This window comes from Orussus abietinus, unplaced genomic scaffold (genome assembly GCF_000612105.2).
Source record: "Orussus abietinus isolate OABI.00-Male unplaced genomic scaffold, Oabi_2.0 scaffold158, whole genome shotgun sequence".
NCBI lineage: Eukaryota > Metazoa > Arthropoda > Insecta > Hymenoptera > Orussidae > Orussus > Orussus abietinus.
In genome coordinates, this window is record NW_019394310.1 from 204,286 (window position 1) to 218,240 (window position 13,955).

Consider the following 13,955-nt stretch of genomic DNA (forward strand, 5'->3'; position numbering starts at 1 on the left):
CACGTTACCTATTTCCTTGCATGATGTATCTCATTTGTCTTACTCTTATTTCCATTCTATGGTTATGCACAGTCCTCTCTCTGCACCAAAAGAATTTTGTTTCCAGTTGCAATTTGTACATATGATATCCAGATAGCTTTTTCTCTTAGATATCAGAGCAAAGGAAACACGAAGAGAAATTTTAGTCGATCGGCAATCAATTTATTGAAATATATTTTAGAACTTAACGTATTAGTTGGCAAAGCCCAAGTGTCACATTTAATGCGAAGACACGGTTCGCGCACAGATAGGACCGTGCATATTGGCCTAAGACAATTTGTTTTACAATTACACTCGATAACATCCGACATATGCGCAACTCGAGTAGAAAAAATATCTATAACAGATACATCGTCTATCATCCTCATATAAAACTATCATTACATAGTATTAATATTCCATAAATTTTATGTATTTTTCCCCCCTCGGCAATTCGGATACTTCCCCAAATGTTGTTTTACCAAAACAATGTTCACTCCCCCATTTCTCACGAATAACCCGTGGCAATAAATGCTTCCTATGAAAGTTGACCTAGTGTACATGATCGTACCGAGTCGATTATGCAAAGAGTAACCATTATCGTCAGTTGGGGAATTTTTAACGAAATACACCGAGGTCATTGTTATTAATTTTATGCAGAGTTCCAGTGTCAACACTTGCTCAAATTTTACAATGTCAGTAGTTAGGTGTTTTCTCATGGCATCTTCCTTTCACGTTAAACCGTGAATTACAGCAGTGTACTACTGTATTAGCAGCAAAGATTTTCAAATGGATCGTATTTAAAATTGGGCACAGCTCATCAAAGTGAGTTCATCGGTCTATTAATTATAATAATTTTTGTCAAAAGAAAAATCAGATTGTTCACAATAGAGGAAAGGCGTCTAAAAGAACAGACCTTCGCGAAGGTCACAAGGAGACCGCTTAGAAAAGGGTAATAGCAATACTGAAAAGAGTATTGTAGGTACACCAAAGTGCATACAATACATACACACGTGATACATTCCTCTCTAGCTAGATTGATCTAAATATCTTTGAAGACAAACAATGTGGACTCAACCATTACAGACGTATGTAAATTACGTTTGCGCTAATACAGGTGTCGGATATATCTTCAAAGATCTATCGGCACCTCTGTACTTAATTGAACGATACCATGGTCTACCAAGTTATACTCTGATACAAAAACCGAAGTAAGTGTCGATGAGTATGAAATGCAGCGCATGATAGGAGTGAATCTGTGCAGAGCAAAATATTCGTAAACGCAGGCACGCGTGGCACCAACCGTTTACGTTCCGCACACACGTTGAAGGGCAGTGCTTACGATTTGACAGAATTAATTTACGTCTGTGTAATCTTTTGCCCTCTGCATGATACTCGCGCACTGGGTTCCTCAAAAGCGTCCTGCATCACCCTTCATGTCGCTTCGGCTAAAAAAGGAAGGAGAGTGCACGATGTCAGTGAGTCAGGTATTGTAGAATCAATGTGTTAGGCCTTGGCGTCAACTTCCATCGCCACTTCGCCCACTGCTTTTTCAGCCTTCTTTTTCTTCTTCTTTGCTGACCTAGGGTTTGCCGAGGTGTATAATAGAGACTGTAATTATAGAAGATTGAAGACAGAGTTAGTTATTATGTTAAAACTTTAGGAAAGAGATATTTCTGTAAAGGTGAGAAGTACTACCTTTAATTCAAGATCCTCTACTACACAGTCTGACTGGAAAGCTTCTAGATCAAAAGGTATTCCAGTTATTTTATGTGAGCCTGTGGGCATTAAAAGTACTGTAAACTTGAACTGTGCTGCATATTCATTTGGTTTCTCGTAAAGCACCTGAAAAATATGAAATTTATTATATTTTCTGTGTATTGTAATTAGAATTAAAGATCCATTTTTTCTACAGCTTTATTCTAGTCTTTACTATGCAGGCAATTACGAAAAAATTACCTGGAATGGCTCAATCAATCTGTGACTAACGCACTCTATAACAGCCATTTTCGCTTTTTTTTCATCCTCGAAAGTACGCAAATTAAAGGGCATAAGTCCATGCTTATGAGAAACTTCTGAGATGAACATGCGCGATGCTTTCAATTTAAGTTGATAAGTATCTTCAGTTTTCTTATATATGGTGACACGGGTATCCTGTTCTCGACCTACACCTTCACCTGTGCTCACTAGTACATCCATTGCATACACCTAAAATATTGTTTGTGTTGAGTTACTTAAATTGCACATTAATTCACATTAATAATGTACCTGTATCTCATAAAACATTTACCTCATGAGTTTCAAGGGTAAACTTCTCATGTTCTTTTTTCTGGGCGTCATTAGGATTCTGAATGATAGTTTTCTCCCCATCAATTTTAAACTGCTTCAATTGATGACTGAGCATCCCTTCAATCGGTTTACACTTATAAGCATCGCAAATTTTTTCTACGGTGCTGGTTATCGTGTATGTCTGTGAAAGCAAGAACGTAAGGAATATGATGCAGTAATTAAGTGATAAATAATTGCAAGATAGCAATTTATTACCTCTGTGCCTGGTTTGAGCAGCCTCAAAGCAGCTTGGGATGCATAATGAGCAGCCAAGACCACATCAGCTTTTCTACCAGTTACTTTCTTTTCTATCGAGGAACCGATAATGATAGTGTGCGCTACTACAGCGATAAATCCATCAACATGAGCTCCTAGATCACTGGAAAGAAATTATAACGTCTCAAGATTGATTAAATAAGAATTGAAAATCTGATGAGTGCAACAATCAAATTATACTCACACTTTAACCATATCTTCATCTTTCAGAATAAGGTCGGGTTCGCTGGCAATAGGAGAAAAATGGCAAATACAGTTATTAACCGATATACATGTTGGAAAAGCAATGCCTTTTTTTAGTTCTTTTTCTTTTTTGAAAACTTTGCTAGTTTCCTCTACGAGCAGCTTGTCGCCATATTCACAGATCTCTCGCACAGAAGCACCGGCAACGCATTTGTCTAAGACCTGCTTTAAGACCCCTGTAAACATTAATCCTTGTCAGATCTATACTCTCAACAAATATAATTAAGCTTCTTCAAATTATTTTTATAATCATCTAATAATTTAGCATTGAAAAATTCCCAATTTTTCTCTATCAGTTTTATCGAACACCTATTAAAAGCATCAGAATACAAAGCACTACGTTTAACAATTGAAAACTCGTCCCCAAGTAGAATTGTAAATACACGTCCTAGTATATTACTGCCGAGTCGGAAAGGCAAGGACATGAGGGTGCCAAGATTTGATGCTGATAAAAATGCAGGTAGGCAAAATTTTTATTTACGCTCTCATGGGTAAATACTTGATACTGCCTTCGGGAAAATAAGCAGATTCGCAAGGTTTAATCGACGAAAGATACAGGCATTCGTCACGTTAAAATGGCAAAATAGAATCGAACGCCAACCAGCCCACATGGCAAGAGGGCCCGGCATTGGCGGGCCACATTCCATATGGCTCTGGAGGAAATACATGAAAATTCTATGAGCCAGAGGCTGTGGCGCCAAGACTTTTGTCCCCGTGACTTCATAAAATAATGATGCATCGTTTCCTTACGATTTACGATATCACCGGCCATTTTATACTTGGTGACAACGATGTCCTCGGCGATGGTCTTTTCAGTATCCTCTTTGTCCGCCATGTCTTCCGCACAACTATAGCTTGATACTATAGTGCGTACTGTAGTTACGTGAGTCGTCGTGTCGCGTAGTTGTATTTTTTAATCGAAACTGCAGGTGGCGCCACAACTGTTTTCGGGTAAGGTCGTTGGAAGTGGCGCGTCAACGTTTTTTTAACCAAAGAGACGTTTGTTGCATGCAATTTTGCAGTAATATAGCGAGTGAAAGTATCTTTAGCCCGATATTTCATTAAGGACGAGTTTTCATTAGCATTAAAACGATAAGCGACGGAGCGACAAAATGCGAAAGAAAGATTCTGATTGGTTGCAGAGAAATAGCGGAATGGGAGAACTTCCGCTGAACGTTCTCTGCTTCTAATCAAACTTCTTATTCGAGCTCTGTTGCTCAATCGCTTGTGGCTGTAGCGCTAATAAAATAACGGCCTTATTGGGACTCAGTAGCGGGATTTTGTAGACCACATTTGATAGCCATTGAATTGTCGTACAGAATCTCACCTCAGGCCGGTTCCACAACTCAAATTAACCGAAGTATAACTGGTTTACACCTGGTTTAACTGCTGTAAACCAGTTAAACCTCGGTTAACTTGAGTTGTAGAAGTGGGCATTAATCCATCGTTGCTGTTCGGGAAGTTCACCAATCAGCTACCAGTATTTGGATTTGAAATCAATGAGCGAATACGAGCGGTCGAAGAAACGGTCGTTTGGCAGTTTGAATGCAGAAGACGGCACCTGACGAAACCGTTAGACTGAAGTCGCGTTAGCCGGAGAATAAATTTAGATTATTAAGTTAAGTGTGGTTTTTGATAAATATTCGAAAATGTCAGATAGTATACAAGTGGCTATAAAAGTAAGACCTTTAATAAAACGTGAGAAGGAAGACAATTTGCAAATACAATGGACGATCCAGGGTAATTCAATTTTACCTGCAGATCCTGAATTAAGGAAGCGTGGGGAAGGCGGTTTTCATTTCGGTATGTTTTACAAATATTATGACTTTTGTAATCTTAGATATAATAAAGATTTAAGGTAAGAAAGTAATTATATCAAAGCCATGCTTAACCTGGTCTATTTGGTAACAATTGAATCAATTTAATTCTTTGCTCTATTGTGTATTGATATTCAAAACTATTTGCAGATCATATATTTGATATGAACAGTACAAATATCGATGTATTTAATACTGTGACAAAACCAATTGTTGAAGCAGCAGTTAATGGATTTAATGGAACAATATTTGCATATGGTCAAACCAGTTCTGGTAAAACATATACAATGATGGGGACAGAGCAGGAACCAGGAATATTGCCACTAGCAATTGAATATATGTTTCAATTAATTACAAATAGTTGTGGACTTGAGTTTTTGTTAAGGTCAGCTTTATTTATTTTTCTTACGTTTAAATAACAGTGAATATTGTGATAAAATATTAAGGAGTTTATTATATATTATTGAGTATATTTATATGATTATGTTTTATGATTACAGAGTTTCTTATATCGAAATTTATAATGAAAAAGTAAATGATCTCTTAAAGAAGGATGGCATCGACCTAAAATTGCACGAAGATATAAATGGACAAGTATATATGCATTGTAAAGAAGAAGTTATACAAACCGAGGATGATGTATTAAAACACATGAAAAGGGGAGACAAAAACCGAAGAATAGATGTAACAAATATGAATGAAAGGAGTAGTCGAAGTCACACAATATTTCGTATTGTAAGTAGATATTAAAATAAAAGGGATATAACTGTTGAAAAATGTCAAAATCTTGTAAGAAGTAAACATTGTATAAGTATGGATTTAAACATTTTTATTTATTTTCTGTATATTTCTTAATTTGTAATACATTGAAAATAAATTGTTTATTATTTTAGACAATTGAAAGTCGAGAAGCCAATGCAGATTCAGATTGTGCAGTTAAGGTCTCGCAGTTAAATCTGGTTGATCTTGCGGGCTCTGAAAGAGCCCGCCAAACTGGAGCAACAGGTGAACGATTTAAAGAAGGAAAACATATAAATATGTCACTTTCTGCATTGGGTTTGGTCATTAAACAATTGAGTGATTCTCAAGAAGGCCCAAAATATATTAATTTTAGAGACAGCAAACTAACGAGAATATTGCAGAATTCATTAGGTGGTAATGCAATGACTTCAATAATATGTGCTGTAACTCCAGTGGCTTTTGATGAAACGCAGTGTACATTAGCGTATGTATTGATGCATAGTTTTATGTATTGCAAATTGCAAAGGTGGGTTACATTTTTATTTTATTTTATTTTTTTTTAGGTTTGCTTCAAGAGCTAAAAGTATAAAGAATCAGCCACATTTAAATGAAGTAGTGTCAGATGCTGCTCTTTTGAAACGTATTAAGAAGCAAATGTCAATGCTTATGGCAGAGCTGCAGGTAAATGGAGGGCCTTTCTTTGTTTCATTTCAGAAACAACAATGTAACAATTTTCCACCTAGAAACTTTTATTTGGTTATTGATGTTTGTCATTGTGTGTGTAAATAATGATAAAATATGATGAAATATATTTTGTAAATAGTCTGGTCATTGTATATATAAAATTAATATTGATTTGGTATTATGAATATTTTGTACAGGCCTCAAAGCAGAAATCAGCAGAGGTTGAACAAATGGAGACCAGACTTCAAGAAAAGGATCGTGTAAATCAAATTTTGGAAGAGCGCCTTGAGTTATTAAAATCACGTATTGTGTCTGGAAATAATCTTCAACATGACGAAGATTTGAAAGCAGAATTGAAACGACGTCGTACCTGGGGTGGTCCAGATAATATAGTTTCATTACGACCACCTCGACTACTAGCTAGTATTAAAGAATGTATTGGTGATGAATCACAAGAAAAACTTGAAAAGAAGCAACAAATTAAAAGGCGTCAAAGTATCATTCAAACTTCAGGAAAGGATCTTATTAAAGAAAGTCAGTAGATTGTCTATGAAATTGTAATTATAAATTATCTTTAGTACAGTATTTAATGAAAGATTTATATTTTCAGATTTCCAGACTGCTTTTACAGACTTTGAGTTAGAACTGATTGAAAGTGAAAGGGAGAAAAATCGGTATTCAAGTAATAGCGTCGATTTTGAAGAAACCCCTATAATACAGGTTCCAAAACATAATTCAAAACAACGTGTGAAGTTTATGGATAAGGTGTCAGTTAGCAGAGTGAGTTACGAAAACTGTTGGGATGACTATACACCAGAGAAAAGAATATCTTCTTCACCTAATATGTAAGTATTTACTATTTGTATTGTTCATATAAGTAAATTAATTTTTTTTTTCTTTATTTGTGTTTAGTAGTGAAAATGGATCACCTAGTACGCCAAAGAATGTCCTCCGGGATAGAATTCGCTACCTAACTGAAGAATTTTACACGCTGCAAGAATTTACTACACTTGAAAAGCAGTTGCTTACTGCCGGCTATGTAAGTATATATGGCAAGTTTTCAAAAAATGATGCATACAATTATATATATGCTACTTTGTACGATTATTCATTAAATTTAATCTTTCAGACATCTGAGGAAAAAGAATACATAGATGGTTTAAAACAGTCCCTCTCTGATACAGAAACTGTGTACCTCGATTTGAACAAGAAGTACTCGGAAATTCAGGTATGAAAAGAAGTTTAATTACTATTAGAACAATGTTTTTTTTTTAAATTAATGTTAATATGACACCAGAAATCAATGAACATATTTTGATTGAATTTTTATTCATTAGACAGAGCATGCAAAACTGAAAGAAGCACATGAGACAACGTTAAATGAATGCGAGAAACTGAAACAAGAAGTTCGGTCACTTTCTGATTTTCAAGAGCAATATCACGTAATCAAGGCAGAGAAAAATAAACTTGAGATTTCAGCGGTACTAAAAAATTAATTCAAAATTGATTGAGGCTATCAAAGTTGCAAATTAATTGAAGGATTTCATTAAATTTCAGAATGAGGCTTCAGATCGCGTGAAAGACCTAATGAATAAAAACTCGGACTATTTATACCAAATGGATTTTCTCAAAACGAAACACAAGACTCGCGTACAGGAGCTTGAGTCGTCATTACAAGATATTGAGAAGTTAGAAAAAACTATCCTTTTGTTGACTTCGGAGAATAAGAAGTTGTTTGACAACTTAACTGCTGAAAAAAATCACTCTGAAGAGGAAGGAGTGAAACTTCAGGTAAAAGGGTTGAAGGGTTTTTATACCATTTTGACCTTGCAAGTATATTAAAGTATTTTACCAACTTTTGCGTAGACTTTTTAGAAAAGTGAATTAGACGGAAATGTTAATTACATGCTTACATATAAATATGATTATTTTTCTTAGAATCAGATCGAAGAACTCAATTCTCGGTTATCAAAAGTCACGGAAGAAAAAGCAGACCTGGAAAATGATTTGATAATTTGTCGGGGTGAATTAGAAGTATTCCAAGTCTCCTCCTCAACAATAAACGACGAGGAAATAGAAAGAAAGCTAGAACGGTACGAGAAAAAGATAGAACAATTAACGGAAGAAAATAACGAGCTCTCCTCCGATTTAATCGATAAAATCGAAGAACTCGACAAGATAAAGGAGAGCAAAGCTTTACTCTATGACCATGACTGTACCTTCAAGGAGAAGGTCGAATCACTTCTTGAAAAGATTTCCTGTATGAAGAATGAGAGCGATGAGCTGCTGAACAATTTAACCGAGAAAAATGAAGAGTGTGACAATTTAAGGGAAATGAACGTCCTTCTGAAAAGTAAATTAGAAGTCTTAACCCGTCCGACTACGCCGGAAAATTCTGGAGACCCAGTTTTAAAAGAATTGACTACTGAAAATATGAACTTGAAGACTGAAACTGCAGAATTGAAGACAAAGGTGACGTTGCTCTCTGAAGAAAACGAAAAACTGTCCAATTCCCTCCTTTTTATTGACGACATTGAAACTGTACGACAGAACGTTTCATTGGATAATTCGTTACACCTTTCGATCTTCGACGATTGTTCCCCTCCCGATTTTGGTGCTAAAGAAGCTTCCGGGGGAAATATCGAATCACTGACCTCTGAGATTAAGACGCTACGAGATCAAAACAATCATATAACACGGTTGAACGAAAAGTTGAGCTCCCTGAAACTCGGTTCTTGCACTCAATGCAAACACTTGAAAGAGATTGTTCAAAGTCGTAGAATGTTGAAAATTGAAAACAGAAATCTGTACAACAAGCTGAATATTTTACAGCGAAAGTTTGATTGCGCCAACATATCGCAAAATAAGATTACTGAGGATCTCGATATAAGTGACTCCGCGATGAATACCAGCAACTTAGAAGGATTGAACGTTTCTCTGGTGGAGAAACAGGTGGAAACTTTAAAGAGTCAATTGCAGACACTCAAAGAGGACAATGAAACACAAACCGAATTGTACGAGGAAGAATGTGAAGAGCTTGGAAAGTCTCGTCAAAGTGATGAAAAGTCTTCATTGATTTCAGGAACAGGACCTTGTCAGCGACAAGATGGAATTAAAAATATTCAAGAGACTGTAGAGAGGCTCGAGGAAGAGCTGCAAGAATTGAAGAAAGTCAATGCGATTGCTGGGGAAGAATATCAGAAGCTTTTAACAGAAAAGGCAAACATGCTAAATGAGATAGAATCTCTGAAAACCTACAGGGAGCAGCTCGACAACGAGAAAGTTAAAATGATCGACGATGAAATGATCAACTTGAACAACGAGATTGAAAGGCTAAACATCCTACAGAATGAAGCTACAAAGCAAAAGGTGAATTTGGAGGTTGAGGTCGAAAAGCTGAGAGCCGAGAAAGAGGGCAATGAGAAGACCATCGATGATCTGCGAAAATCTATCTCGGAATTACAAGAGAAGAATTGCGCCTTGCTGAAAGAAGCAAATGAAATTAAGCAGGATGAAAAAGCGGCGAATGAGCAATTAGTGTCGGTAAATGGGACTGCCGAAGAAGTGGCTGCTGATTTAGGAAAACTTGAGGAAGAAAACTCAACTCAGGAGCACACAGAGCTCAGATCCAAATATCAAAGTCTTAGCAGTGAGTTGGTCGACGCGAAAGAATTCATTGTAAAAGAGCTTCGATCTTTTAAATCCGATTTTAATGAACAGAGTCTATCAAGCGTCTCCATTCAGGAGTTGTTCCGGATTTTCCTGCAGGCAATAATGTTAAAAGAGCATGAAGTCATCAGAATGATCCAAGAGCGTTTCGAGAAGGACAGAAGAAAGTTAGAGGACCAAACCCGCCAGAGTGAGGACTCGGAAAAGAGGGTCGCAGCTTGGGCTAAAGAGCTCGAGGCCGACGTCGAGAGGTTGCAGAACGATCTTCTCCGGCAGGAAAGTATAAATAGTGAGCTTTGCACGGAGATGGAAGGATTAAAACACGTCCTGAAAGAAAATCAGTACGAGAGTCAAAGTTTGAAGGAGAAGATCGAAGTCTTGGAGTCGGACTTTGGTACTTTACAGAGCGTAGTTGAGAAGCAGTCGAAAAAAGAATCTCAGGACGATGAAACCGCCCAAGAGGACAGGAAAAAGCAACACTTCGCTTTGGAGTGCATTAAGAATCGAGAAAAGGAATTGGAGACACAAATGAAACTCGATAAGGATGAGTACAACACCAAATTGGCAGAACTGACTAACTCGCTTGAAGCCTACAAATCGAAGAACATGGAGTTGAGGAATAACGTGGAAGCTCTCGAAGCTCTGGAGGAACATTTGAAGAACACCATTAGCCGAAATGTAAATGAATTAACGTGCAGTACCCAGAAAATTCAGAACTTGGAGGCGGAACTAGAGCAGTTGAAAAGTGCGTACGACCAGCTACTTAATGAGATTCAGGAGAAGGATAGGCGCATCGAAGAAATGACCGATCTGCTTAAACAGAATCGCGATACGCTCTGCGAATTAACTACCAAGCTGGAGGTGATCATTCCGGAGAACGAGATTTTGAAGCAACAATTACTCGATAGAAAGCAGGTTGTCGACCAGTTAAAGGTTGAAATGGAGAAGCGAAAGGAAGACGATTCTAAACGAATCGAAAGTATCACGGAACGCCTCGAAGCTGAAGAGCTGAAGGTCGTCGGTCTTAAGCAACAGGTGCTTAACCTGAACGAGAAGAACGCAGTTCTTAATTCAGAGGTGGAATTGCTGAAAGAGCTGAAAGTCGTAGATCTTGAGCAACAGGTGCTTGACCTGAGCGAGAAGAACACAGCTCTTAATTTAGAGCTGAAATTGCTGAAAGAGCTGCAAGTCGTAGATCTTGAACAACATGTGCATGATCTGCGTGAGAAGAACACAGCTCTTGATTCAGAGTTAAAATTACTTAAAGGTACTTGCGAGGAATTGGAAAAGGAGAATGAAAAATTGACAAAGAAGGTTCGCAACGAGAATAATATATCGCAGGACGTCGTGAAAGGTCTGCAGGACGAGGTGGCGAGTCTTCACAGGGAACTGGAAAGAGCTAGTAGTTTGATCAAAGAGCTTCAGGAATCGAAAAATCAATTGATCTCGGATAAACATGAGTTACGAGGAAAGTACGAGATCTTGAATCAGGAGAAAATTCAGCTGGCAGAGGAGATGAATACTTACAAGACAAATCATGCTTCAGATCTAATAAAACTTCGCGTCAATCTTCTTCAGGAACAGCAGAGTACGGTAGTCGAACTCGAGAAGATTAAACAGGCTCTGCAGTTAAAAGAAGAAGAGATGCGAAAATATGAGGTTGAAATGGAGGAGCTTCGGACAAAGAATAAGGAGTTAGACGAAGAAATGGACGAAATGGTAAAACATATTAATAGTTTGGAACGTGAGAATCTTGAATTAAACGATAAGTTGATAGCTCCCGAATCTGGATACGGTCCCATGTTAAAGCTGGAGGGTACAATTTCCGCCTTGAAGATTGAAAATAAAAAACTCAAAGCCAGACTTCCTCCTAATGCGCTCAGTCCAAATTCTTATGAGAAAAAGATAGAACGTTATAAAAAGCAGAATAATGATCTTTTTGTTAGAATCGAGACCATTGAAAAGAAGGCCATAATGGAGGCTCAGGAGCTACAGAGTAAAATCGTGGAGTTGGAAAGAAAGTTAGAAGCGAAAAATTCTTCTGGCTCAAGAAGTATCAGTCCTGCGTACGAAAACAACAGGAGGAAACAACGGAGGAGTGATTTATTCAATAGGATGAGACAAATTGAAAATCTAGGTAGCGATGATGAAGTCTTCGAACAAAGACCATGTCAGCAGTGTTCTATTCTCATGGAGAAAATTCGTCAATTGGAATTGGAAATAGTATCGAAGAATGGACAAATTGCTACCCTTGAAATTCGATTCCAGAGCGAGAACTTTCCTTATCAGAAGAAGTGTAAAGAAATGGAGGACGACCTTTTACTTTTCCGGAGTAAGGTAAGGATAACTGAGAGAGATATCTTTTTTTTATCAAACTCTATCGTTTTATCAAACTCTATCGTTTTATCAAACTTTTATCAAACTCTAACGTTTTGTATGTATTGTACAATGTCACATCAAAGGTGACATACAACTGATGAGGGTTAATTCTTTGCGATATTTTTTCGAACGGACGATTTGTTTGTTTTTGCAGAATATTGAATTGAAAAAGGACGTGAAGAGGTTACAACATGCTCTGTTTGACATTACCACAAGAGAATGCAAGGTATGCAAAGAAAAGAAAATGAATAAAAGGGACCAATCTACTCAATGCTTGTCAGATTGCAAGATCTTTCTCAGTGGTACAAGTAGTGGAATAATTGAAGTAAGTATGATGTAATAATGATTTATTTTGATTTAGTTTCATCATCAATTACATTTTTGTTCCATTGAACGAAGTATCTCATCGATTAATTCAAATTGTTTCTTTCATAGGAGCATATCAAGATAGAACGATTAATGAAGGAAAAAAGCTTGATGAGAGAGTTATGTCGTTCCAGAAGTCGGCGTATCAAAGAACTCGAACAAAGAGTTCGAGAACTGGAAAACGAGCGTTCAAACTGTTAATTCTATATGATAGGACAAGTTTAACTAAATGATGTTTATTCATGAACTACACAATTTAATTGAGAATTTGAGATGAGGCGTTCTCCTGTACATGATACTATTTTTTTTTCAATGACAGTACACAAAAATCAAGTGTCTTTGAACATTTGGTTTCAGGTATAGTGATGCGTTTTTTTCCGTTCCGCAAATCAGTAAAAACGGACGAATTAGTACACCAGACAGTACTACACTTGTCACAAGACTGAAACGATTAATTCAGATGAACATGTACGTGTTATGGGTACTGTGATAAATCGGACATTGTGTACACTACTCGTAACATGTGTATGTACATTAATTGCATTTAATTATTAAATATATGTATATATACGTTACTTGTATTGATAAGAAACGTCTTTTAAAACATCCCTTGTAAGAAAGTGTAGTTTTAATGAAAAAAAAAAAAAAGAAAAAGAAAGTAATGAAAATATTTTTAATGTAATATCCAATGAAATGCATTTGTCTTTAAGTAATAATGTGAACTAGTCTGTTAATCAAGTGAATTCAAGTAACGTAAAATAAGGTATACCAGAGACGAATTGAGAGATTGCTCATGAGTAGGGTCGCGCGATCGCAGCCTGTGCTGCCCTCTGGTTTCGTACGTTAACTTTCACCGTATTTTGCCCTAAGGGCGGCGAAACGATTTCCTGATAGGGGCTCGCGCACTCGTGATGGCGGTCCCATCTACCAATAGCCGTTGGTGGCACACGTACTTGTGATGGTAACCAACTCATCTCTGCCAAATCAGAGATGAGTTGGGAAATTGTTCACGGGCAGGTTCGCGCGATAGCGTCCTGTGCTCCCGTTGGTGGAGGATGTGAACAACTAACGCACTTGCCACCTGTTACAACTCTGGGCAGCCCGAGAACCGGCTGAAAAAGTGATGACCTCCTCACAAAAACTCCAAAACCCTGTACCTCCTCCGAAAAAAAATCGCAGCCACTAGCTCGAGAGATTAATTTGAACGGAACAACCTTCCCCATCAAGCTACCGTGGACGCAGTTCGAATCACGAAAAATATTCACAAACATCCTTTAACATATTTTAACATTTTCTACCAACAAGTGCAGCAAGCTCGATTTCGATTAACTGCCCATGATGATTTTACCAGAAATGGCTGCTTCCAGGTGATCCACCTAAACCTTTAAAAGGGCACAAAAGTACAGGTAAAACGGAACATTGAAGAAACACCAG

The 13,955-nt window shown here is 37.3% G+C and overlaps 2 protein-coding genes across 2 annotated transcripts; one reads left to right on the forward strand and one right to left on the reverse strand.

Annotated features, from left to right (window-relative positions):
• Positions 1 to 179: 179 nt before the first annotated feature.
• LOC105703103 (proliferation-associated protein 2G4) lies at positions 180 to 3,700 on the reverse strand. The gene is made up of 7 exons (XM_012431218.2): positions 3,616 to 3,700; positions 2,807 to 3,041; positions 2,563 to 2,725; positions 2,309 to 2,488; positions 1,978 to 2,226; positions 1,717 to 1,863; positions 180 to 1,629 (listed from the first exon to the last, which is right to left on the reverse strand). The coding sequence occupies exons 1-7, from the start codon at positions 3,698 to 3,700 to the stop codon at positions 1,525 to 1,527; spliced, it is 1,164 nt and encodes a 387-aa protein (XP_012286641.1). The 3' UTR covers positions 180 to 1,524.
• Positions 3,701 to 4,338: 638 nt separating this feature from the next.
• LOC105703110 (kinesin-like protein KIN-7I) lies at positions 4,339 to 13,203 on the forward strand. The gene is made up of 14 exons (XM_012431227.2): positions 4,339 to 4,668; positions 4,833 to 5,067; positions 5,183 to 5,417; positions 5,576 to 5,907; positions 5,987 to 6,104; positions 6,305 to 6,641; positions 6,718 to 6,952; positions 7,020 to 7,146; positions 7,237 to 7,335; positions 7,445 to 7,588; positions 7,665 to 7,898; positions 8,046 to 12,113; positions 12,310 to 12,480; positions 12,591 to 13,203. Exons 1-14 carry the CDS (start codon positions 4,515 to 4,517, stop codon positions 12,720 to 12,722), a joined length of 6,621 nt encoding a protein of 2,206 aa, XP_012286650.1. The 5' UTR covers positions 4,339 to 4,514; the 3' UTR covers positions 12,723 to 13,203.
• The last annotated feature ends 752 nt before the right edge of the window (positions 13,204 to 13,955 follow it).

Bases quoted from the DNA above. Each gene is read 5' to 3' on its own strand.
- LOC105703103 (XM_012431218.2), bottom strand. From the start codon at position 3,700: ATGGCGGACAAAGAGGATACTGAAAAGACCATCGCCGAGGACATCGTT. The intron at 3,042-3,615 runs GTAAGGAAACGA...TAATGTTTACAG, and splicing joins GGCCGGTGATATCGTAAATC to GGGTCTTAAAGCAGGTCTTA. The intron at 2,489-2,562 runs GTAATAAATTGC...TTGCTTTCACAG, and splicing joins TGCTCAAACCAGGCACAGAG to ACATACACGATAACCAGCAC.
- LOC105703110 (XM_012431227.2), top strand. From the start codon at position 4,515: ATGTCAGATAGTATACAAGTGGCTATAAAAGTAAGACCTTTAATAAAA. The intron at 7,147-7,236 runs GTAAGTATATAT...TTAATCTTTCAG, and splicing joins AGTTGCTTACTGCCGGCTAT to ACATCTGAGGAAAAAGAATA. The intron at 7,899-8,045 runs GTAAAAGGGTTG...TATTTTTCTTAG, and splicing joins AGGAAGGAGTGAAACTTCAG to AATCAGATCGAAGAACTCAA.